Here is a 27612-nt window from a genome sequence, read left to right on the forward strand (position 1 = left end):
ACCATTAAGCAAGCCTGCCACACAGTCAAGAATGAGAGGAAGAGAAGGTTGAGAAGGGTCTTCCCCCCTCTAGTCTGCATCCAAATGGAGAATCTTTCCCACTTATCTGTGCAAGAGTTTCTAGTGCTAGACCTCCTGGCCTCATGAAGGACTCAACCACTTGCTGGGAAAGGTTTAAATTATGAGCCAAGCTGCCAAATGCAGAGTCTGAAGATGAGGAAGCAGAATTCTTACCTCCTCCTGAACTAAGAGATCTGGTATCAGGGGAAGATGCCAAGGCCGAGACTGGGAAGGACTGCGAAGTAGTGGATACCAATGTTGTCTGGGCCAATCTGGAGCTATGATGAGGGCCCTTGGTTTTTCAACCCTATCTTTAACAGTATTCTGGGAAGAAGAGGCATTGGAGGGAATGCATAGATAGAGAGCTGTGTCCAGGGGACGGACACAGCATCCACTTTATTTTAAAATAGTGTTTACAAGAGGTTTGAATAAGGAATTCTCTTGGAAGCATTTAATTTAAGAATGTTAAGAATACAAGTTAACCTTTTTACTTAGCTTTTTTAGTGAATTCTTAATTGGATGATTATTTAATTGATCAAATACATGTATTTAAGTGTGTGCTTACCAGCAGAAAGATGTACTCTGAAAAGTCTTTTCTGAAAGCCGAGGCACCAGAAAAGTGTTACTTGTTCTTAATAGAAGAATTTGAAGTTTTGCTGTTTACTTTTACTGCAGAAGTTATTTTTTTTTAGTTTAATAAAACAGTCTGTGTACTAAACTGAGTGAATTTATCTGACCTGGAACTTGTGGTGTGAGGTTTGGTTTGATCGTGTTTCACTGTTGCAGTCCTTACACAATGGGTTATCCAACTCCTGGTAGCCCACAGTTGGCCAGAATACCGAAGTCCTTGGTATATGATGTCTGCTGCTCTTGGTTTAGGCCTGATGTCAGGATGTCCGGTACAAAAGAAGGCAGCCGATGCAGTTTCCTCAGTCTTTCTTGCCGCAGAGCCCGAAGTAGAAGCTTTTTGCATGAGTGCCGGTCGGCAGAGTACCTTTTTGTATTCCGGCTGCTTAGTTGAAGACATCCTCAGATAAGTACCATGTTGGGGGACCCTCTCTTCTTGCTTTAACGAATGTCAGAGAAAGTTAATAACTCTCTTGCCTGTGGAAAACAGATTCCGCACCGTAATTTTCTCTCCTATTGTATTACTTGTTTGGGCCTTGAGCATGACGTCCCTAATTGTGTTCTCTGTGCTTCTTTCAACCCATGGTACCATATGCTGTAGAGCTAGGATCTTGTTTAAGCATTTCAGAGTTTGGCCTAAGTTCGTTGGTATGGCGTCTTCTGGTCTCCAGACTTCAGATGTTCCTAATGCGACAGGCTTAGGGTCAAATTAGCTGAAGACGTCCCTGTTAAGTTGGTTGTCAGCCCAGCGGTAGTCAGGCACTTTCTTTGCCACTGTAGTCCGTGGACGTTCAGCAGGCATCTGCGGAGACCTTTACTGAGTCCTCCATACCGCAGGCTTCCACTTCATCTCCTGACCCTCTGCTGGTCGCAGGCCATCCACCGGAAAATCTACTGCTAAGCAAGCTTCGGCCTCCCCTCAAATGCCACAAGCTCAGATGGTTAGAATGGCTAGTGGTCTCTTGACCCTTATCAAGGGCTCTCAGCCGCCTCCTAAAAGGATTAGGGAATTGTCCCCAGAAGTTCTCTCTACCTCAGAATCTAAGGCTTCCAGCAACTCTGCTGATGAAGAGGGTAACTCCACTTTTTTCTGGTTTTGAGGATTCTGATGCAGAAGACTCCATCACTTCTGCCTCCCCTCCAGAAGATTTTTCTTTTGGCGATACTCTGAATACCCCTAGGGAGCATTTCAAATGGGAAAGTCAGGATTACCCTCAGTCTAAGAAACTGATTAGGGAATTCTTGGATTTGCCACAGCATAAGCCTTTGGCTATCCCTCCGGTTTTGGAAGTTTGTTTTCATGGAGTTTTCTTTGACTCCTACTTCTGTTCTTCCTGCTCCCAAAAAGCCTGACCGGTATTAGAGTTCCTGATTCTCATCAGTTCCTTTTCAAGAGTCCTACTGCTGATCCAGAGATTATTTCTCAGGGCCTTAAAGGTGTTAAAGCCACAGTTGCTACAAATCCTGTTCCTTCGGACAGGGAATCTAGGGCCTTGGATAGGTGGGGTAAAAAGGTCTATACTACTTCCACCCTTGCTATTTGGTCTGTTAATTGTCTTTCATATGCTTAAGTATCAGCAGCATACTTTGGAGGCTATTAAGGCTAAAATTGCTGGTGGTCCTTCTCTGATGGAGAGTAAGGACATAAAAGATTTATTGAATTCTGCCACTCGTCACTAAACATTCTCTACATTGTGGTTTTGACACTTTGGAGGCTTCTTGCAGGGCAGCAGCCATTGGTTCTGTAATTAGAAGACCTGCTTGGCTCAGGGAACAGCCCCTTTCTGAACCTGTCAAATCTAAATTACTGGACGTGCCTTTGCACAAGGACAATCTTTTTGGTAGCAAAGCAGAAGAGGTGTTGAAAAAGTTGGAGGGCAAGGCCAAATCTATGCAAACTGTTAAGGACTTTCTGCAGGTTCAGCCTCCTTGTTTCAGTAGACATTACCCTTCTAAGAATTGGACTTTTCCTGACCCTAGTAAGCAGAGTCGCACTAGGTCTAGGGGTTACAGATCTTCTAGGGAACAGACTTCCACCCCTCAAAAGGATAAGCACTGGCAGGCTTCCTCTTCATAATCCGGGAGTTCTAAGCAAACTTCCCAAAGCAGGCATTCCCAATAACTCTGGCCTTCCCCTGCCTGCCTCTGCGGGCCCAGGGTTTCCTTTGGGGGTAAGGTTAGCCATGTTTGCAAATGTCTGGTTCACCATCGCAGACAACAGGTGGGTGCTCAAAACAGTATCCCAAGGCTACAAGTTCTCCTTTCACACCTTTCCTGTCCACCAAGTATACCCAAATATCCCCCCTAATCAAAGGCCGAAGCAGAAAAACAAGTTTCTTCCTTACTAAACCTGGGTGCAATAGAGCCAGTTCCTGTACTACAGATAGGCCAGGGTTTCTACTCAAGACTTTTCCTGGTTCCCAAAAAAGGGGGGCACCTGGCACCCTATTCTGTATTTGTCCATTCTAAACACATTTGTGGTAATTCCCAGATTCAAAATGCTCACTCTTCAGCAGTTGCTGCCAATGCTGGCCAAGAATTCCTGGCTGGTTACTTTGGATTTCAAAGAAGCTTATCTGCACATCCCAATAAGGGAAAGCTGCAGGCAGTTCCTTTGCTTCATGGTGGGGGACAGGCACTTCCAATTCTCTGCACGGCCCTTTGGCTTATCTACTGCTCCCAGAGTCTTTACCAAATGCTTGGCTCCAGTCATTGCTTTTTGCAGGCAAAGAAACATTCATATTTATGCTTACTTGGATGATTGTCTTATTCAGGCAAACTCTCCGGAGCAATTTCTAAAGGATTTGGACTGTGTGAAGAACCTTTTCACCTCTTTGGGCTTAACATCATCAACGAAAAGAAGTCAAAAAGTGGTACCCAAAAGGGAGATTGTATTCCTGGGAGCGAGCCTGAACACAACCGCCCAGATGGTATTTCTCCCTCAGGAGAAACAAATGGATCTTTTGAATTACTTCAAAAATTTGGCAAGCATGACTCAGCTCTCTGCAAGGCAATTCCTGCAAGCCCTAGGATTTGTGGCTTCATGTATTCTGATTATTCCATATGCCAGACTGCATAGGGGGAAAATACAATGGTACCTCAAAAGCCTTTGGTGTCAACATACTCAGGATTTAGACTTGATACTTCCTCTGATTCCCTGCCTGCAGGAGGAGTTCCTTTGGTGGGCGATGGCCTGTGCACAGAACAAAGGCCTGCCTTTCTGTCCACTTCCTGCCAGCCAAACTCAACACGGATGCCTCTGACTTTGCTTGGGGAGCACATTTAGAGGGCAGATGCATTCAGGTGACTTGGAACTCCCAACAGGTTCATTTGCACATAAATCTGAAGGAATTGATGGCAGTCCAGTTAGGACAGAAAGTACAGTTTTGTACCTACCATAAATGTAGATGTTCGAGGATCCACATTGCTGCAGTCCTAACTATTGGGTAGTCCACTGTCCAGTCGGAATACCAAAGTCAGGGTACTAATGCGCATGACCGACGTCATATCCTCAGTCTTTTCTTGCCCCAGATGTCAGAAGACCCTGAAAAGATAAGGCCAAAACCAAAACTCCCAACATATCTGCATCAAAATATATATATATATACAAATATACAAAATTAGCAGAATATAACCTCACCTACACAACCACCCCTAAACACAGAGGGGAAGGAGGGACTGCAGCAATGTGGATCCTCGAACATCTACATTTATGGTAGGTACAAAACTGTACTATGTTCTTCATTCCACATTGCTGCAGTCCTAACTATTGGGTAGAATCCCAAAGCAGAGGTAAGGGAGGCTGGCAAATCATAAGGAAGCAGGAGCTGATAACATGCCTTGCAAAATAGCTGTGGCAAAACCAGCCCTAGACTTAGAGTAGAGAGGAAGGTGGTAATGCTTAGAGAAAGTATGCACTGAACTCCAAGTAGCTGCCTCCAAAATATCCTTAGTTGCCACCCCCCTTAAAAAAGCTGTTGAAGTGGCAGTAGCCCTAGTGGAATGAGGCCTAATCCCAGCTGGAATCTCCTTGCCATGATGGGAATAACAAAATGCAATGCAAAACCCAATCCACCTAGAAATAGTTTGTTTTGATACAGGCTTGCCCTGAGAACTCAAAGCAAAAGAAACAAACAACTGCTGAGACTGCCTAAAATCCTTAGTCCTGCTCAAATAATAACGCAATTGCCTGTGTACATCTAAAGTGTGCAAAATCTTTTCCCCTTTATTTTGGGGATCTGCATAAAACGTAGGCAAATGAATAGTTTGGTTTAAAGCCACACTAGAAACCACTTTAGGCATAAAGGAAGGATTAGTACGTAATGATACCCTATCCTTATGAAAATCAAAAAGGCTCAACCGCCATAAGGGCCTGTAACTCAGAAACCCTTCTTGCAGAAGTAATGGCCAACAAAAAGCAGTCTTCCATGACAAGTATTTCAGTTCAGCAGTAGCTGCAGGCTCAAAAGGTTGTAGAGTAAGTTTCTCCAACACAAAATTGAGATCCCAAGCAGGAGTAGGAGCTCGGGGTCTTATATTCTTTGCCCCTCTAAGAAATTGCTTGAACAAAGGATGTGAAAACAATGGTGGGTCACAATCATAGTGAGCTGAAATTGCTGCAGCATGAATCTTAATGGAAGAGAAAGACAAACCTTTGTCCAATAACTCAGTAAGATATTGAAGAGCCACACACAAATTAGGCTCTGAAATCTCCAAATTCTTTGCTGCAGTCCAAAATAAAAATCTCTTCCATTTTTCTTTCCTTGTACTAGGTCTTCTGGCTTCCATAATCACATTTAAAACTTGAGGAAGTTGAGACCTGCTGTCTTTCAAAACAGAATATGCCAGGCTGTTAGATGAAGAGAGTGAAGCTTGACATTGAGCAGACGACCGTCCTTCTGAGACAACAGATGTGGAATCAAGGGTAAAGGCCATGGAGGCTTCTTTACCAGATTCCTCCGTAATGGGTACCAGTGCTGCGAGGCCAATCTGGAGCTATTAAAATCATCCTTGGCTTGTCTTGTCTGACCTTTAGAAGCACCTTTGGAAGAAGAGGCAGAGGTGATACACATGAAGATTTTTCCAACTGAAAGAAAGAGCATCCACTTTCCAAGCTGTGTGATGAAACCTCTTTGTGCAAAACTGTGGCAGCTGGTGGTTTAGTGGAGAAGCGAACAGATCTATGTCTGGAGTTCCCCAGGACACTGTCAACTTTTGAAATACATGAAGATCCAGTTTCCACTGGATCCATGATTTGTCTGCTTAACACATCTGCTAAGGAGTTCTGTGCTCGGCAGAAACCTTGCCTGAAGAGTTAGTTGCAAGCTTAGCGCAGTCTCCCATAAAATCATTGCTTGCCTGCACAATGGGTAAGAATGTGTTCCCCTTGTTTGTTGATGTACCACATGACAGTTGTGTTGTCTGTTAGAATCAACACCTGCCCTGGAAGAAGTAACTCCTTGAAAGCCATTAATGCAAACTGGACTGCTAACATCTCCTTCATGTTGATATGTAGATGCTGTAGTCTGGCAGGCCACTTGTCTTGTATCCACTTTCCATTTAGATGAGCTCCCCAAGCAATGTCTGAGGCATCTGTCGTTAGAATCTGACTCGCCTCTGGCCGGGTCACAGAGAGTCCCTTGTTTAGGTGACATTCCTGAGCCCACCACAAAAATTCCTTTTGAATGCAAGGTATTATTTGAATGACAGTGTCCAAATCCTGGCAGTGCTGTGTCCATAGATTTTGAGATACCATTGTAGCTTCCTCATATGCAGTTTGGCATTGGGAAGCACCAGAATACAAGATGCCATGAACCCTAAGGCTTGAAGGACTGTCCTTGCAGTCAGCCCGGACTGAAGAGATAGTTGATGGAAGTAACTGGAAAGATTCTTTTGTTTGTCCGGGGTTAAAAGGCCATCTGGGCTGCTGTATTCAGTCTCACACCCAGAAAGCACATGTCTTGAGAGGGTACTAGACTGGACTTTATTTCGCTCACAGAATACCCTAGGCATCTTAGCACTGCTATGACATATTCCAAATGCTGTAGAAGGTCTTCCTTTTCTTGAGCCAGAATCAGGCAATCGTCCAAGTAAGGATAGATTTGAATTCCTTTTAGCCTGAAGTAAGCTATCACTGGAGCCAGAACCTTTGTGAATACTCTGGGCAGTAGATAAGCCAAAGGGCAATGCAGAGAACTGATAATGAGAATTTCCAGCTCGAAAACGCAGATACTTTCTGCAACTTAGTCTTATAGGCACATGAAGGTAAGCTTCCTTGAGATCTAAAGTTACCATCCAGTGATCCTTGCCCAGCAGAGGTAAAAGCTGTTGTAACGTCAACATTTTGAACTTGGGAATGTCCAGATAAGTGTTGAGGATAGATAAATCCAAAATTGGTCTCCACGTGTTCCCCTTCTTTGGTACTAGGAACAGGCGAGAATAAAATCCTAGGCCCCTTTCTGGCACAGGAACCGGCTGAATGGCCCCTATTTGGAGTAACTGAGAAATTTGCTTGTGAGCCTCTTGTCTCTGTAGAGGAGGAATGTCTGGCATGCCTTTGAAAGGAGGCAAGGTATGGAAATAAAACCTGTAACCGTGGTGAATGATATCCAGAACCCATTTGTCTTGGGTAATTAAATCCCAATTTTCTTTGAAAAGAGACAGTCTTCCTCCTAGAGGTGCCGCCAGGCGAGAAGGCACTGGCAGCTGAAAAGGCAGGTCATTGGGTCTGCTTACGAAAGGACTGACCCCTGCCCTCACCAGAAGTCTGAGCAGGTGAACTCCTGTCCTAGGCCTAAAAGCACCTTGAGCTCTGCCCCTACCACGCCTAGACCTACCCCTAGACTGGGAATCATAAGCAGGATAAGTCCATCCCTTAGCAGGCCAATTTCTACTAAACTTGGAGGCTGCACCTGCAAAAAATCCTTAACAGTTTGCATAGACTTTGCCTTGTCCTCCATCTTCTTTAAAACTGCTTCCACAGGCGAACCAAACAACACATCAGACTGTAAAGGAGCATCCAAAATCCTTGTCTTAACATGCTCAGCTAAGTTCTGATCTCTCAACCAGGCGTGCCTACGAAGAACAGAACCAGTGGCAGCCACCCTGGAGGAGGCCTGCACAGCATCAAAACCACATTGCAGGGAATGTTTACCCACTTGTTCAGACACATGAACTAAATCCTGCAACTCTTTACACTCAATACCTTAGAGCATCCACCTTAGATTTCAACTGTGAAAGAAGAAAATTCTGATATTTTAACATGTGAAACTGACAATTCAACGCCTCATGGCTAAAGTGGAAGAAGTATACTCTTTCTTTCCCCATCTATCCAAAGCCCTTGCCTCTTTATCAGGAGGGACAGGATTTTTAACAACTGAGGCCTTCACACCTTTAGGCCCCTGAGAGACAGTTTCGGGTCCGCCCTAGGACTCTTAAAAGATACTTATGAGCTTCAGGCACCCTATAATACCTATCCGGTTTAACTGGGGCAGGAGGCAAAGAATCCGGATTCAGGGAAGCCTCTGCAAAAACATCTTCCACCACATTCAAAACAGGAGGTATAGCTAAAGGCCTGTGCTGTGGTAAAAACAAGAATTCCCTAAGCCTTTTCCTGGAATCAGAGAAATCTTGACCTTCCCATTTAAAATGCTCCCTCATGGAATGCAGAGTCTCTGAAAATGAAAAATCCTCAGGAGGGGAAGCTGAAGGAGTAGAATCATCCACATCAGAATCAGAATAAGGAGGGTACTCCTGCAAGTCTTCAGTCAAGACTCAGAAGCCTCAGAGCATTGCTCAAAACTCTCAAACTCAGATTCCACCCTAGGCCTCTTATCAGGAGGGGGCATAGAACCTCTTATCATAGTAATCAAATCCTCTGCCATTTTAAGCATATGTTTCTTAGGCAAAGACCCTGAAGTACTAGGAGAAACCCCCACTGAAGCAAAACTCGGCCTGCCCCTCAAAGAAGCCTTGGAAACAGAAGGGGAGGCTCTGACCACCTTAGAAAGAGAGGGAAGAACAGCCACCTGAGAAGCCCCCTCGGCCTGGCCTACTTCCTGAGAGGATACATCCTGTAACAGTAAAGTCTCTCCCTGAGACTCCAAAGAAACACCTGGCAAAACCTCCGCCACTGAGTTCTAAAGAACCGACGCCTGGGACTGTCGGTTCCTCCACTCTAGGCTTTGCTGTTTTGTCCTTTTTTTAGCCGGAGCATCCGACGGCATTTTATAATTACAACGCTTCCCAAACACTAACCTGGCACAGTCTAACCTTCTCTTAATAGTGCGTTTGTTAAATCTAGCACAAGAGCGCATCCAACAACGCCGTGCTCAGGCCCTAAACAAGGTATACACAAAGTATGGTAATCCCTATGAGGTATCTGTTTCCCACAAGAAATACAGTTATTCACTTTTTCTGACATCCGTTAAATACTGAGGCAAGAAAAACCAAAATATTCCCCAACGGGTACTTAGCCAACTTTGATTCGGTCTGAAACTCTGGCTTCAGAAACTTTCAGAACGCCAACCTGCACTCGCAAAATTGCTTCTGCATCGGACCATGCGGCAAAAAAGACTGAGGATATGACGTCGGTCATGCGCATTAGTACCCTGACGTACTGACGTCAGTCTAATGCGCCCTGACCGACGTCAGCCATATACTTTGGTATTCGGGCCGACTGGACAGCGGACTACCCAATAGTTAGGACTGCAGCAATGTGGAATGAAGAACATCACCACAATCATGTGGTACATCAACAAGCAGGGAGGGATGCACTCTTACCCCCTGTGAAGACAAAGCATGATACTATGGTCCATAGCAGCTCCTATGGGCATTCATCTGACAGCTCAGTTTCTTCCAGGAAGGCTCAACGCCTTGGTGGACTGGTTGAGCAGACAGGTCCTGAATCCTCATGAGTGGCAACTAAACAAGACCACCTTCTATCGCATAATTCAGCGTTGGTGCACTCCCCAGGTGGATCTCTTCTCATCTCCGACCAACCACCTTCTTCCAACCTTTTGCACCAGGGTCATCACAACAAACAGATTCCGCACCGTGATTTTCTCTCCTATTGTATTACTTGTTTGGGCCTTGAGCATGACGTCCCTAATTGTGTTCTCTGTGCTTCTTTCAACCCATGGTACCATATGCCGTAGAGCTAGGATCTTGTTTAAGCATTTCAGAGTTTGGCCTTGGCATTGGAGGGAATGCATAGATAGAGAGCTGTGCCCAGGGGACGGACAAAGCATCCACTTTATTTATTTTAAAATAGTGTTTACAAGAGGTTTGAATAAGGAATTCTCTTGGAAGCATTTAATTTAAGAATGTTAAGAATACAAGTTAACCTTTTTACTTAGCTTTTTAGTGAATTCTTCCTTCTTAAATGTTCCTTAATTTTTTTCATCAGTACTAAACCTAATATTTACTGGTTCCAAAACAGTTGCCTGTAAACCCCTGTGGGTCTCCATTATGGTGTTCCTTAAAGTGCATAGCTACAAGACTCAAATCTTTGCTTCTTCATGTCCCTTATGTGCTCTTTTAATCTTGCAGCAGAACTTCTCTTGCTCTCTCCTATATAAAATAATCCTCAAGGACATTCTAAACTATATATAATCTTTTCATTATTGCAAGTGAAGCTGCCTCTATCACTTTTTCCACGGTCCCTATTAATTTGGCGAAACTTTAGCTTGTTGAACTACAAAAGATTGACAGCTAAAGATCGAAAGAGCCAAACCACGAACGGCCATCTAAGCTAAGTTTTTTTTTCTCAGGGAAAGAATTTGCTTGGCCATTAACAAGAATTTGCCCTTTCCCCGATGTAGAGCGATCTCTGAGTTAATATATAGTTGGGAAATGTGGGGGGTGAAGCCCCCCCTACTTAATTCAGGTTGAAATGTTTTTGTTGTGAAACAGCCAAGCAACTGCGGTGGTGGTGCTGTGGTATTGCTGTTGCCTCACAGTAAGACGCTGTCCAGTGCGATTCTCAGCTAGAGCGTCTTCTGCGTAGAGACATGCATGAATGGGCATACCTTCGTTGAAGGTTGTGCGTCAGGGCTGGCAACTCGGCATGTAAAAATCAACTGCCAATCATTAGTGGACCGGAGTTCCACTGTGGCGACCCCTAACCGGGAAAAAGCCGAAAGACAACAGCCAAGCGAATTCTTTCCATGGGAAAAAAATTTGCTTAGCTGATAGTTTGTGGTTTGGGCATTTCAATCTGCAGCTGATCTTTTGTAGTTGGACAAGCTAAAGTTTCGTCAAATAGTGACCCTTTTTCCATTAATGCTTTCAAAACCAACTACGTTTGCATACTGTGCAACTGACACATGGAAAAGTTCCATATCTCACTACATTTTCTATATTTTTTGGTCTCTCAAATTTTCCATATACTAACATGTCCTTAAGACTCCTGCCTCATATATGAAAAACAAAGTAACATTTTTTAGGTAGGATTTTTCTTTCTGTATATAGGACCAGTAATATCTTCTACTTTTTCTAAAATGTTAGAAAAATTTGTATACTTCGACAAAATATAACTCACTTTCTTTTTCCTCTACATTCTTTCTGCATTATGTTGTGCGCTTTATTCACTTTTTTGTTCATTACTTTACTATACCCCAACCATACTTTCTCTGGGCTCATAGCCCCTTTCTATAAACATGTTAGCTGTATTTTGAACTTTTCTCACATTCTTTCATGCACTGAAACTAACTTTTATGACGCGATAATAAAACAGTTTAAACTATTTACTTGAAACTAAGATATTTAGAAAAATGGGACAGCCAAGCTTTATGCTGCATGGAACTAGTCTGTCCCCCCAATACTATTTCTTCCATTTATGGGGAAATGGTCAAGGTTAAAAGTTTGTGCAGTGACAAGAAGGAATGTGAGAAGGAAGTTCAAAAATACAGCTAACATGTTTATAGAAAGGGGCTATGAATCACTGGAATGGCAGCTGCCATGAAAGCCAAATGCTGAGTACACACTTTTTGGAAAGGGTGGCCAATTATTTCCTGAGAAAAGGCATGCATTCTGTACGTGTCTAGCATGCAACCCCATAAAAAGAAAAAAAGCCCAGAGTGGGTGTGAGAGGATTTTTTGAAGTTTACTGTGAACCCTAGGAGATGTACCATGAAATGTACACTCTTGAGGAGGGAATCTATGGAGACAGCTTGAAACAGCAGGTAGTCCAGGGTAAGGGAAAAATCTGAATGCACTGTGCATAACAGAAGACTTTCCACTGAAGCTAGGCACTTTGTAAAAAAAACTGATGTCACAGAAAGACCAAAAGGTAAAGCAGTAAACTGGTTAAACTGGATATGTGATTAGCAGGAAAATAATCTGAGGAATTTCCTGCAAGGTGGTCGAATAGGGATGTGGAGATGGGCATCCTTCAGGTCTAAAGATACAAGGAAAGTTTGAGGAAGGATGAAAGGCAGAAGGGTGCGCAGAACGGTACCTTTATAAAAGCTTTTAGAATAGAGATCCAGAAGGACCTCCATTTTCCATCCTTCCTATGCACCAGAAAGATTCTAGAATAAAATCCTTTTCCTATGAGGGAGGGTGGAACTTTCTATCGTGCCTTGATCTAGAAAGTCCCAAATGCCAGGGCTGAGCAAAGGGAGCTAGTTGGTAGCAGAGAAGCCCTATAGATAGGGGATTCTTTCCTATGACAACAGACAGCCTTCGTTAATTGTGATCAGGACCCATTTGTCTGTGGTTACCATTTTCCAGAAATGAAGATATATGGAAAATCCTTTCAAAAAATGGACTGGGGAGGGAAGGGATGTAATTGGCAAGGTAGTCAAAGGGTTTTGCCTCTGAAGGGAGGCCTCCCCAAAGGAGCTTCCCTGTGTGGTTTGCCCGAGAACCTCTTTCTAGGGGGTTTTCTTCGAGTGGGCTGAGGTTCCCTCAAAGAAGTGGACTTAGCTGGGTAGTTCCTGTGGAAATCGAAGGACTGGATTAAGTAAACTTTGCCTACAGTCCTTTATGGTCTTACCCTGCTCTTGTAAGGCTTTGAAAAATTTTACAGCTTCAGGACCAAACAGGAGGTCTTTGTCTGGAGGACAGTCTAGGATTTTAGATTTAAACAAAGTACTCAGGGATAGGTTGACTATGCAACCCAGCATAACGTCTAATGACTGAACCTGTTGCTGCAGCCCTGAAAGAAGCATCCACAGCATCATAGTTGCATTTAATGCTATGCCTAGGAATTGGAGTTGCTTATGACATTAAGGTCTCCATTTATTGCTTAGAATCTGCAGATTGTGGGTCTGACAACCTTATTCAGAGACTGCAGGACAGACAGCAATTTTTTTTACGCAAGTAGTTTAATCAGTCAAGCACCTCGTAGAATCTGTCTTTTCTTTTAGGTGGCAGAGGTTAAGAATCAGGAGCTGAAGATGTAGACTGAAAGGCATCCTGATATATATCTAGAACTGGTGGGACTGGAGAGGGGGCTGATGCGCACCCATTTCCAGGACACTTTAGTATCTCTTGAACATACTGAGACTCAATGTCTCATGTTCTGGATGGTTTCCCCAAAGGGGGCCTCAGTAGGGAGTTAGGGGAGAGGGACTCCACTTCAGAAGAAAGTTGTTCAGGGGAATGAACCTGAAGAATAACACAGGAAGTGATCAGAATCCAGATCACGTTCAGAGGAAGAGGAATCTTGTGTCTGTGGTGAGGCCTGTGGCAACTGTGACACAAAGGAAATATTTCAGGGCCATGACTGCCGTAAATAAGCCCTGGGAGAAGTCCATTATTTCTTTTTCTTTGGATGTCTGAGTGGTCACATGCCTAGTTTTCTGCTTTTTCATTCTAGATGTGATATCTGCCTGTAGTCTTCTCAGGTTCAAAACCTTCATGCACTTTGTTCAGAGTACCAGGAACCTCTTCCCTGACAAGGATTTGAGGCACTCAGTGTGGGCCCTCTGAAATGATGAGATATGGCTCTTCAGAGCCATCCACCTGCAAAATCTCAGGAGCCATACCGGCTCCAGACAGGGTCTCAGTACTGGGCAACTGAAAAAGTATCTGATGGACTGCTGGTTCTGTAACCTCAGCAGATGCATCTAGCGCACATGCAAGGCTGAAAGTTCAAAGTCTTTTGAGTTTCTTAGGTGGAAGGGTGATGTTAGATGTAGGGGATTCCACCATTTTGGCTTGGGCTAGGCATTTTAGATGCAGAGTTTCAAGGAATGTGTTCAAGGAGGAAAGCCTCAAACCAAGTATTTTAGGAACAAATGACTAGCAGATGGAGGTTTTATAGTCACATTTTAGACCTAAACTAAAAAAGACAAGAGTGTGCAAGTTCTTGTACAGGATCTACCTACTCCACTCACATTTACCCCTCCGCGCTGAAATGTAATGTGATCCACACAACTAAAATACTTGAAAAAGGAAGGATCCCCAACAGGGCTCTTAACTGTAATGCAATAAAGCAAAGTAAAACTACCAACAATCTAGCAAAGATCAGTCTGGTGGATGCAAGACTTACGTTCAGGCTGGTGACAAGCATCTGAGGTTCTCATGCTTATGTCCCACTTACTATACCCCATATTGAGGACATGCAGACTTATGCCCTCGGGAAGGTCAAGCTTTGGTAACCTAGATGGATGTCAGTTAATGAAAACCTATATGTTAAGAATACAGCAACAGTGATTTCAGTCGGACATCAGCCTGGGACAGGAATTTAATGTAAGGTACTGGAGCAGGAGTGAGTGTATACATACTTAGGAACAGATGAAGGGACGGCAATAAACCATGGAACAAATGAGAATAAAGCTCAGTAAGGAATACATCAGATGACTAAAGCTCAGTAAGGTATACTTCAGATGACTAAAGCTCAGTAAGGAATACTTCAGATGACTAAAGCTCAGTAAGGAATACTTCAGATGACTAAAGCTCAGTAAGGAATACTTCAGATGACTAAAGCTCAGTAAGGAATACTTCAGATGACTAAAGTAATACTGAAAAATGTCTTGACATCTAGAAATAAAATCCTAGCTATAAATTCATTTGCTCTTCCTGTTCTAACAAAGCTATAGGGTGAATGACTGGCCCCAAAAGTACTGAATCAACTTGACAGGAAAAGAAAAATCATTTGATAAGCATAGAGCAAAGTATACCAAAATTATATACCCCTCATTCTGAAGGAGGTATGGGCCTTCTTGAAGTTGATTACATGTACAATATCTACTGACCTTAGATCCAAGCAGTGAAAGTTTTAAAATGAGTAGTCATCTAAGATGACATCTTTAATTTGCTTGGCAGAAGTATTTCAGAGTAAAGTGGTAAAGGAAATCAAACCAGTAGACAAAAAAAATCAGACAAACTAAATGTAAAAAAAACAAAGAATACAAGGAAAAGGTTCAGATGAGAAGGAAAAAAATGGGAAGTCCATAAATATAGTGGCAAGTACAGATATCTTTTGAAACAACCTCATACTGACTAAAATAGTAATGGTTAAGGAGAGGTGACTTGAAAACCAAAAGATGAAAGGCTAATAGTGGTGGCCAAGGATAGCAGGCTATGTTAACACTGGTTTTACAAAGTCCATTGAAAATGGAAAAATAGACAAATGCAGGTCCTGTAAAACAGAACTGGAAGTAGTTGCACATCTTGTTGCTGGGTGTGACACTCATGGCAGAGGGCCTGCATACTGAAAGGCAGAATTTGGCAAGACTGCTGCACTGTGGAATGTGCACACAGTACAACACAGAATAATTGGAAACATTAACCATAAAGAATTACAGAGAATGATGGTTTATATCACAATATGTTAACATTACTTATAAATACATACATAAATACTTAAATACATAAAAAGCAGCTATAGTAGTCTGCGAAAAAAAGACCATAATTACAACATCTTATGCATGGAAAGAAATAGTCATAAAATACTAGGATCTGCAAACAGAAATGACAGCAATGTAGAAGATATCCATACAGTTCTAATAACAGAATCAGCACCCTGGTTAATTCACACGATAAGCTCCATACTCCAATGGCCATCAAATAAAAACAAAAAGCAGAGAAGCTTTTATTAAAAAAAATACGTTAAGCGCTTTCGTCCCTCTTAAAAAAAGATAGTGGGACTTCATCAGAACAATCTACAAGTCCAACAAATCTTCCTTTATAACAATGTCATCAATTATTCAATTAAAACTATTAAATCAATTAAAATTGAACCGGATTGTTAATTAAAAAGACATGAACCCAAGTCATATTTTATTTTGTCGTTTCTTTTGGTGTCTTTTTCAGAGTTTATTTTTATTCTAATAACAGAAACAGGTCTAAGATTTTACATTCGTACTGAAATACGTTACCAATAAATGTAATCCTGTATGAACTACAGAAAGAAGCAATCCCAGACACATTGAGAGTGCTGAGAAAAGAACCCTTAGCTAACAAAGACAAATTTAATGAACTATAATCATACCCTGACTTGGGGAAAGGGGTTCATTCATGTCATGGTATTAGAAACCAAAAACAAGTTGAGAAATTAACAGGAGAAACTTCCACACAGTCAGTATGAGAACTGTCATACCATCTTCACTGGAGATGTAAAAAACACAGAGCAAGTTCAACAATCCTTACAACTGGCCCTCTGGCACCAAGGACATCAGTGGCACCTTTCGTCTGCACAAGTGGGCTTACCGTAGTTATGAACTACTTACAAGACAGGATGTTCTCAAATTCACAGTTTTAAAATGCATCTTGCACATACCAGCTGTTAAGTGGTACTCCTTACTACAGCCATGAGATTACTACAACTCCAGCTCTCATTACTACAGCAGCAGCTTCTCAATGCTCTGCAATGGCTGACCTCTGTCAGGGGATGGCTTATGAAGTGCACACATCAAAACAGACCCGCTTCTCAAAACCTCCTTTCACCTGTCCCTCCACAATGTCACTGGTTTAATGAGAGGGAATCATTAAGCTCAAACTGCTCTAGGGCAATGCGCCCACATATGACGCGCACTTTTTTTTCTGGTTACCAATAAAAGAAATGTATAGGTTTAGAAGTCAGGACTAGAGTTAATCTGCTCAGGACCGTGCATGAAGTATAAAGCAGTAAAAGGTATACAACCCCAAGATGCCCTGCTGAAGGCTTTAGTACATACTCTGTAAATTTCATCACTGCTATGCGACTGTTAAACAATTCTTATTCCCTACTCATGCACAATTTTTCTTCACATTTACTCTTAACAGCTGTAAAATTTTAGGGTAAGAAAGCTTTTCTCCAAAAACACCTGATCTTATTGCCTCCTGGTTCCTGACGCAAGCAGTTTACCATTCCGACTATCCCAGAATCTCTGCAGTGTGCAGCAGTCAACCAGATGGAGTTCTCATTAGACTCTGACATTATACTCTGAAAGAAAGAGCATACCAGCAGTCAAGGCTGAATAAATGAGCAGTAAAGTACATGTCAAAGCATCAGCAACAATAAATAATGCAACATTTAACAGCATACAACAGCACATATAACAAAGGCATAACAGTGTAACAAACTAAAAAGCACAAGATGAAATGGGACCTTTAGTGACCAAATGAAACTAAACTAGCTGAAACCTGGCTGAGACCATATAATAAAGATAGTGAAATTACCCCACCTGGCTACAACATCCTACGACTTGATAGACAAAAGAAAAGGTGGAGGGGTAGCCATACTCTTCCATGACAGCCTCTCAATAACTATGCCAAACCTTCCGCTATCCACTTTTCCTACAGCTGAACTCCTACTTACCAATATTAAACTTAACTTTACCACCATAAGTGTTGTAGCAATCTACATCACCCCTGGTGACCATCTTAGTATACGGGCGAATATCCTACACCACCTCTCACATACCATCCTTAATGAAACCATCATTCTAGGGGATGTAAACAGATTGGCATACAATTCAAACTTCCCAAACTACCCCTTGTATCAACCTACATGGATTTGAGCAACTAATCACTTCCCCCGACCCATATTAGCAAGTCACACCTGCCACAGTCTCTCCTGGACTGGATTTTGGTGTCTCATCCCCAAAATTACCACAACCCTCACACTCTACCAAATTCCCTTAGTGACCACTGCACTATCATAGTAAATAGACACACTCCCCATTTCACCAGACCTTTCTGGTTTATCACTACCAGCAAAACCTCATCCTTTAGTCCAAACTCTTTCATAGACCAACTCTCTAATATTAACTGGTCCCATCTCACTACACTCCCCTTAGATGACTCCCCTTAGATGAGGATGTCCACTCTTTCAACTCTACCTTTCTAAGCATCCTCAACTCCCTAGCTCCCCTCCGTACTATCAGAATCAAAGCAAACACAGCTCCTTGGCTGACCAAACAGACTAACGCCTTGATGAAAAGATGTGACAAGATGTGGAAATTATGGACCAAAACAAAGACCCCTTCGCTCCTACAAAGAACATAGAAATCAAATTAAAAAATCAACAAAGACAGGATCAACTTCTATGCAAACCCTCCCACTGCCCTAAAATCTGACCCTAAAAAATTCTGGAACTCAGTCATACTGCATCCAGGAAACCCTTCCCCTCCCAACTCATGCCCAAATAAAACTTTTGAAGAAACTGCCACTGAATTTAACAATCATTTTATTAATTCAATAACTACCATAATTAATTACCTCCCCACTAGTAGAAATACTAAAACCCCCACTTTCTCATCTTCTCTCCTTCCTATTCTTTCTCTTACATCTGTCAACTAAATATATTAAATCTCTACTCTCTAAACTCAAACCCTGCTCCGCCTCAGCTGATAAACTACCCTCTTACTTCCTACATATAGCTGCTGAACCCCTAGCCTATCTAGTATCCATCCTGATCAATCTCGCCGAGTCATATGTTCCATCAATATGGAAAACTTTCTACACATTACCCATACATAAAGGAGGTAATTGTTCTGATATATCAAACTTCAGACCAATTGCTATACTGTCTCCCCTCTCAAAGATTCTTGAGAAATGCATTCACAAGCAGATAATGCAATACCTTCTCCAACAGAACCTTCTCACACACACAACATGGATTTTGCCCCAAACAGCACTACAACTGCACTAATATCCTTCATTAATACTGTATCACTGGCCCATGACAATAATATACTAGTCTCATGTCTGTTCCTCGACCTGTCCAAAGCCTTTGACACGGTCTCCCAACCCCTCCTCCTAGATAAACTCTCACCTAAGATTCTTTCCTCCCACCATATCCTGGTTTTCCAGCTCTAACCGCCAACAAGTTGATAAATGGCACTCTGCTCTTTCTCCCCCCAAGCGTCCCACTGGGTATCCCCCATGGATTCACACTGGGGCCACTGCTCTTCAATATTTTCACCAACCTAATTTACACTTCTTGTCCCAACTCCACACTTGTACAATATGCTGATTCTACAGTCATCACCATTACGGACAATCCATCTGACCTCAACTCTACTACCCAAGCATCATTCAACACCATACAGACATAGGGTTGAGAATTAATTTGTCACAAAGCCAAGAAAACTAAGCTCCTACTCTTCCTCCCAAAAAACCTCATCAATGTCAAAACATTTTCCATCCTATCTAGCAATAACACTGTCATTACCTCTGACCCTAGCACTAAACTGCTAGGAGTCATAATAAATCAGCTTAAATTTCATCTCCAAATCACCACATCTATCAAGACGACTCACCAGAAACTCTGACTCCTTTACCGAAACAAAAGACATTTAACCAACTCAGCCAGAATAACTCTCTCCCATGCATTTCTTCTTCCCACCCTCCTTTATAGCTCTCAATTATACACAAATCTTAACACCACACTCATAACCAGACTTGAAACTACGTATAATAAAGTTGACAGATTTTCTGCAAACCAAACCTACAAATCACACCATTGCCTATCTCTTAAAACAGCTGCAGTGGCTTGAATTCCCTCATTTGCTGCTACTACAGCAACAGTTAATTATCCACTCCATCCACTATCTTTCTGCTCTAGCCTTCAATCAATTATAACCAAATATTCCCCAACCAGGACATTATGTAGCTCAGACCAAGATTTCCTACAGATCTATAAACCCAAAACCAAATTGGGGTGTTTACTTTATAACTATAACCCTGCTACAACTTGGAACCAACTACCCCTAGAAATTAGGTCCCTTGACCAAACAAAACATTTCAAACTAGCCACTCATATCTAATAAATAAATGGTTCTGCCATTGTAGTCATCCTCCCTGAAACTACCTGACCCTAGCTTGTCTCTCATCCCTCCTTTCTCTTCCACGGTCTGTCAATATCCATCTACCTCTCTGTCTCGTTGCTTAACCTCTACATTACCTTACTACTCCATCTGTACCTATACTCTATATACTTACTTAAAAATAATGAACACTGTTTTCCCTACATTGACATTGTACCAAAGTTTTTGTTGTAAAATTCTGACATTGTACTCTACTGCTTTTCTGTATGATTTGTTGTAAATGCTTTTTGCAGTTTGATGTCTAACATTTGTACCAAACTGTTTTCTGTAAAATTTTATCGCAAAATGTTGTTTCTCTAATTGTTTTAGCTGCCAATGCAATTTTCTTGCTGACTATGTAAAATGTTAATACTGACTGCGGAGCTTTTCTCCTCGGGTCTCCACTGAAAACGAGCTAATGCTGAGCTGGACTAACCTGGTTAACAAATGTAAAATAAATAAAATAAATGGGGTCTGTAATTTAACCACAAAGTATAGGTGATGTAGAATACATGAACCTAAGACAGTATGTGAGCATTTTGCCATGATGAGAGCTGAGATGAAGAACAAACAGCACAAGAAGGCGAGACATAAGATTTATATAAGCAACGTATTGGGAAGGGGTGTGGGCAAGTAAACAGCATGGTATGAGAATGGAATACTTGACCCGAGAGGTATGACAGTTTGCAATATGTAAGCAAACAAGCATAAGGGTAGTGTGTGCAAAAGCCAAAAGAAATGACAATAGTGGAAGGCAGAAAAAAATATGACAGGGGTGGTAGACATGAGCAACAAAGCATGGCAGAGGTTAGTACAGATGAGCAACAAAACACGAGTGACAGCCAAGCAACAAGACATGACAAGAGGTCAGAAGCACTGATGGCACAAAATTAGTAAGTACTAGAGAATGGTACAGGAAATCAGCAAGGGCTAACATGGGGCACTACAGGAAAGCAAGATAGAGGAATTACACGGGCAAAGAAAAGCACAAAGGATGGTACAAGCAAGAAAAAAAGGCATGAGAAACACTAACTAGGATCAAAAGGGGGTGGGGCACAAGCAACAGGAGAAAATGTGGATCAGTAGCAAGACATGACAATGTAGGCTATATAAACATGGCACAATGGAAGGTTTCAAGGGAAAGATATGACAAGTGCAGAATGAATATGCAAGGAAAAAGGCATAGTAAAATATACAAGGAATACACACTACGGAATGTTGGCTATAGAAGGAAGAAAGCACAAAGGGGTGAGGTATACAGGAATAAATCAAAGTATTAGGCATCAATTTGGGCATATATACATTTACAGCTACCCTCCCTAGGCACCAAGCCTCCCTCCAGAGTGAGGTAAGTGTAATGAGAAGTTCCAAGATCCCTCTCAACGCAGGAGGCTTGTCCATTAGTCGTGCCCATGCTCCTCATACCACCCTTCCCCAATGACCTGGGATGCCAGAACAGTAAAGGTCATGAATTAATATAGTGCCCTCATGTTGTCAGACTGTTGTGCCTTGTAACTCATTTGTCACATTTACTAGAATATGGCATACACATCTGCAAGAACTAGTGCATTCTAAAACAATACACTTAACCGGTAAAAGCTGTATATTATAAATGCAGGACACAAACTTAGTAGTATAACCGTGCAAGGATACACAGGAGGAATAAATTCAAAATGGTCACAGCAGTTGAAATTCCTGGTTCAGTAATGTGCATTAATATCAAACTTGTTCAGTAAATTAAGATATATGAGAGAAAGCAACACATTTGGGTACTTGGGAAAGATTCAGGAGCTTTGTCATCCACAGAAATGTAAAATGGCTTCCACTCATTTAGCAGAACTTGATTAAAAAAAAATCACTGCAACATGCATGCCTAGATCCTAAAGACACAGCAAAATAATGTGCTTTCATGTTCGAAAAGGAAAACAAAGTCTGTTCATACTAAACTGTTAATAAAAGCATTACCCTTAATTGAGCTCCACAAGCATCAGCCTTACGAAGAACTGGCATTAAAGCAGCCCATAAAACTTATTTAACATGCCGAGTGGGAGTAAAGTAGGCAAATGTGATTTTTAAGCAGGGCCCTGCATTACTCAAGGACCCCTGTGAAATCGGGACACCAAGCTTAAAGTCTGCATTACACAACAAATCAAGGATCAGAATTGGGAGGTTGAAAATGGTACATACAGACAGACATTAGTGCTGACTGGAAGAGAGGCAGCAGTCAATGGACTCATTCGTAGGGCAGGACATACAATGTGGAACACAGTGGTGTACCTGTGGCATAACAATGTGATGCATCACTTGCAAAACAGAGAAGTGCATCAGTGTCTTAAGAGCACTGTTACCTGATAAGAGGAGAATGTGCAAGGCCTCCCATTTATGGAACAAACCAGTGTACTGACCAATAAAACTATTAAAAAATTTAATTTCATTACAGAAAAAGTGTAAATTAATATGCTGATAATGTCTACAGCTGAGAAAGTCTCAAATATAAAACAGAAATAGCTTCCTCAGAACTAGCCACAAGTGGTAACATGAATTGTAAAATGAAATGGCATGCAAAGATGCTTTTATTACAATGTAATTATAATTACTGTTTTAATCTAGCCTCTTAAAAATATACCATCAACTTAAATGGAGGGGTTAGCAAAATATTTCTCATCTACAATATAAAGTTCTGGATTATATTGTTATGTAACAATAGGCAAAAATTGATAAAAAAAGTCAGGTAAGTTGAATATTTGAAATATGTTCTTGTGCAAGCTCTTATCTATAGGAGTGTGAGGGGGTAGGGTTAAGGAGCAGTGTGAATGATCCCATCACAGTGACCTAGCTTTCAGTATCGGCCCAGATCCTAGAGAGGCAGCCATGGGGGGTAGAGGGGGGCTCCTTCTCCAAGGAGTAATATGGAAGCTGTTCATGACAGCAACCTTAGAAAGGCCAACAGTATGCCTAGATGCAACACCACATGCAGAAATGCCAACCCAGATGTGTATTTTTTCTGTGTGCTCAAGACTGCAGAAGACTGACCAACTTTAGGAAGACATGCAAGGTGCACTGTACACCACCACTAGACAGACATATGAAGGCTGTAAATAAATCTTCAGATTTAATCAAATGAATAAAAAAGGGAGGGAGTTACCATGGACAGCGAAAATGCTTACCTCAAGAATGGCTCATTGAAGAGCCGATAACTAACTTTACACAAAAGGTTTGGGGTTCACCAGTAGTGGCTTTAACAGAAGAAACCACAAACATCCCATTTTTATAATGGGTACACCACTAGCCTTTTAATTGACCAGCATGAGAGCATAAATGCCTTAGTCATACAAATGCCTTAGTCATACAAATACCTGAAATAAATGGTATAGTTGTGCAAGTAAACAGAAAGTACAGTTGTGTACACTTACCATAAATGTAGATGTTACAGTGTCTTCACTGTTGCAGTCAGGACTGTAGGGTTCTTCCCTGCTGGCAGGCAGTCCTCAGTCGGCCAGAATCCCAAAGTCTGGGTCCGGCGTCGGCTGTTCAGCCATGCTCCCTGACGTCAGAGAGCGAGGAGAACAAAGCTGACAGCCGACGCCATCTTCTCCAGTTTTACTTGCCCCAGATGTCAGGTGCTCCAAAATGAGCAAGATCCCATACCCTTTGCAAATACACCTCAAAAGAACGGTGAAGGGAACCACACAAAAGAAAAAATAAGAGGGGACAGGAGGGAGGGAAACCCAGACTGCAACAGTGAAGACACTCGAACATCTATATTTATGGTAAGTGTACACAACTGTACTATGTTCATCGTGTTTCACTGTTGCAGTCATGACTGTAGGGTTGAATCCCAAAGCAGAATAAAAGGGAGGTGGTCATAAAGAAGAGGGGGCAGCTAAAAGGCCCTGCAAGACAGCAGAAGCAAAGCCTGCCCTAGACTTAGAGTAGAGAGGTAGATTGTAGTGCTTGGAAAAAGTATGCACTGAACTCCAAGTTGCAGCTTCCAAAATGTCTTTGGCAGGAACTCCCCTGAGGAAGGCAGCTGAAGTGGCAGCAGCTCTGGTAGAGTGAGTCCTTATACTCCCTGGGATTTGCTTTCCATGGTGTGAATAACAAAATCTGATTCCATGAGCAATCCATTTAGAAATTGTCTGTTTTGAAATGGCTTTACGTTGGGAACTTGAAGCATAAGAAACAATTGCTCTGATTTTCTGATGTCCTTGGTTCTGTCCAGGTAAAAATGTAGTTGTCTGTGTACATCCAAGGAATGCAAGATCCTTTCCCCCTTATTTTGAGGACTGGGGAAAAAAGTTGGCAAGTGAATAGTTTGATTTAAAGCCACTTTGGAAACCACCTTAGGCATGAAAGTGGGATTAGTCCTTAAAGACACCCTGTCTTGATGAAAAATAACATAAGGTTCCACAGCCATGAGAGCTTGCAACTCCGAAACTCTCCTGGCAGAGGTCAGAGCTAACAGAATGGCAGTCTTCCAAGATAAAAACTTGATGTCAGAAGTGGCAGCAGGCTCAAAAGGAGGTAAGGTGAGTTTTTCCAAAACATAGTTGAGATCCCAAGCAGGAATGGGAGGAGATCTAGGGGGCCTTAAGTTCTTAGCTCCTCTGAGAAACTGTCTCATGAGCTGATGGGGAAAGATAGGAGGGTCTGTATTATAATGAGCAGAAATAGCAAAAGCATGGATCTTTATGGAAGAGAAAGAGAGACCCTTATGTAAGAGGTCTGTCAGGTAAAGTAAAATCAGAGGAATGTTAGGAATAAGAGGATCTGAATCCTGAGCCTGCATCCAGGAGCAAAATATTTTCCATTTTCCTGCATAAGATTTTCCAGTGCTAGGACGCCTGGCTTCTAAAATGACATCCATAACCTGCTTGGGTAGGAGAGAATGAATCAAAGACCCTGGATTAACCAGGCCGCCAGGCTGAGAGTTTTGACAAGGGAGTGCAGAACCTGACCCTGGTGCTGGGACAGAAGGTTCGGAGTCAGTGGTAATACCCAAGGGGGCTCCAGACAAAGGTTTTTCAGAGTTTGGTACCAAAATTGTCAAGGCCAATTTGGGGCCAGCAAAATTATCATCTTGGGCTTGTCCTGTTTGATTTGATCTTTAATAACACCCGTGGAAGAAGAGGTAGAGGCGGGAAGGCATACCCCGAGAGGTTTCTCCAACTGAATGATAGTGCATCTACTTTCCAAGCTTCTTTGTGGAAAGCCCTGGTGCAAAAATTCTGTAGTTGATGATTGAGGTGGGATGCAAAGAGGTCTATGTGAGGACATCCCCAGACTGCTGTAATCATCCTGAATATTTCGGTGTCCAGCATCCATTCGTGTGGATCAGACAGGTTTCTGCTCAGACTGTCTGCCAGGAAGTTTTGCTTCCCTGGTAGAAACTGAGCTTGAAGGTCTAGCTTGCAAGCTAGAGCTGTGTTCCATAGATTCATGGCTAGTCTGCAAAGGGGATAGGAATGAGATCTCCCTTCCTTGTTTATGTACCATATAACTGTGGTGTTGTCTGTCCGTATCAGTAGCTGTCCTGGTTGTAGAAGATTCCTGAAAGCCAATAGAGCGTTCTCTACAGCTAAAATTTCCTTTAAATTGATATGCAGGAGTTTCTGATCCTTTGTCCAAAGGCCCTGCAGACAGTTGCCCTGAAAATGGGCTCCCCATGCATAATCTGAAGCGTCCGTGGTTAGTATCTGAGTGGCTGGAGGCAGACTGAAGGGTTTTCCTATGTTTAGAGTACATGCCTTGGACCACCAAAGGAATTCCTTTTGGAGACAAGGCAGGATGGTGATCTGTATGTCTAAACTGTGGCAATGCTGAGACCATACACCTTTTAGGTACCACTGAATTTTCCTCATATGTAGTCTTGCATATGGTACGAGAAGGATGCAGGAGGCCATGTAACCCAAAGCCTGCAGGAATTTCCTTGCAGAAAGCTGAGTTAAAATTGCCAAGGTTTTGAAAGTTGAAGCCAGCTGTAATTGTTTTTCGGATGTCAGAAATGCCATCTGGGTTGTGGTGTTTAGAAGAGCAACCAGAAAAGTTATCTGTTGTGAGGGTGTCAAATTTGACTTTATGTTTACAGAGAATCCCAGGAACTTGAGAAGGTTCTGAACAAATTCTAGATGCTGGAGTAAGACATCCTTGCTGTCTGCCTGAATTAGACAATCGTCCAGATAAGGGTAAATTTGAATTCCCTTGAGTCTGCAATAAGCTACTACTGGTGCCAGGCATTTGGTGAAGACCCTGGGCGCAGTAGACAATCCAAAGGGCAGCGCAGAGAATTGATAGTGCCTCGATCCGGCCCTGAACCTGAGGTATTTTCTGCATTCCTGCCTGATGGGAATGTGTAAATATGCCTCCTTTAAATCAAAAGTTACCATCCATGCATTTTTGGTCAGCATTGGAAGTAGCTGCTGGAGAGTAAGCATCTTGAATTTTGGTATCTCGAGAAAAGTGTTCAAGACTGACAGATCCAGAATGGGTCTCCATGAATTTTGCTTTCTGGGGACTAGAAAGAGCCTTGAGTAAAAACCTTGTCCCATCTCTGAAAGTGGAACCAGTTCTATGGCTTTCATAGCCAAGAGAGCCTCCACCTGGTTTAAGGCCTCTAACCATTGATGTTTTGGAAGATCCGGCCATCCGCTTGGTCTTGGTAGGGTATGAAAATGGAATTTGTAACCTCTTGAAACCACATCCAGAACCCACTTGTCTTGGGTTATACGAGTCCAATTTAGGTGAAAAAGAGAAAGTTTTCCTCCGAGTGGGGCTTCCAGGCAAGAAGTTCCTGCAGCCCAACAGAGGGAGTCATTGAGCCTGTTTTCTATGAGCTTGCGACCTGTCCTCTCCACCCCTAGGGGTGGAAGCAGTCCACTGTGAGGCTTGCGTTTGAGGCCTTCCTCGGGAGTGTCTGTATCTACCCCTCTGAGGCCTGTCTGAATTGGGAAAGGACCAATGTTTTGTAGGCCAATTCCTACTAAATCTGGGTGGCTGTACTTGTAAGAAATCTTTAACCGTTTGCATGGATTTTGCCTTGTCCTCCATCTTTTTTTATCACCTCTTCAGCCTTAGGTCCAAACAAAACATTATGCTCAACAGGAGCATCCAATAACTTAGCTTTTACTTGATCTGGCAAGTTTTGCTCCTTTAACCAAGCATGCCTTCTAATGACTGTACCAGAGGCAGCAGCCCTACAAGAAGCCTCCAAGGCATCAAATCCACAGTGTAAACCATGCTTCCCAACTTGTTCAGTGGCATGCATTAAGTCATGTAATTCCTTATCTGCACAGGCAGAAATGGAAGTTAGCTTTTGTTTCAAAACAGACAGAAGAAATTGCTGGTATTTCAGCATATGAAATTGACAGTTTAAAGCCCTAATAGATAAAGTAGCAGAAGTGTACACTTTTTTGCCCCAACTTTCTAAAGATCTGGAATCCTTCTCAGTGGGAATGGGGTTTTTAGCAGTAGCGGCCTTAACCCCCTTAGGACCCTGAGAAATGGTTTCAGGATCAGCAGTAGGATTCTTGTATAAAAACTGGTGGGAATCAGAAACCCTATAATATCTGTCTGGCTTAACAGGAGCTGGAGGAAGAGAGTCCGAAGTTAAGTTAGCCTCCGAAAAAGCATCATCCACAATATCCAAAATAGGAGGGAAAGCCAGGGGTCTATGTTGGGGAAGAAG

General features: G+C 42.4%; 1 protein-coding gene across 1 annotated transcript in view; it reads right to left on the reverse strand.

Annotated features, from left to right (window-relative positions):
• Positions 1–27612, reverse strand: part of FASN (fatty acid synthase) — a 1281817-nt gene that overhangs the window by 540963 nt on the left and 713242 nt on the right. Inside the window, exon 25 of the mRNA XM_044068230.1 lies at positions 16944–17062. Within this exon, the coding sequence (XP_043924165.1) occupies positions 16944–17062 (119 nt within the window). The remainder of the gene's footprint in view (positions 1–16943; positions 17063–27612) is intronic.

The sequence above is a fragment of the Protopterus annectens genome, chromosome 4.part0 (assembly GCF_019279795.1).
Source record: "Protopterus annectens isolate FY-2018-M chromosome 4.part0, PAN1.0, whole genome shotgun sequence".
NCBI lineage: Eukaryota > Metazoa > Chordata > Ceratodontiformes > Protopteridae > Protopterus > Protopterus annectens.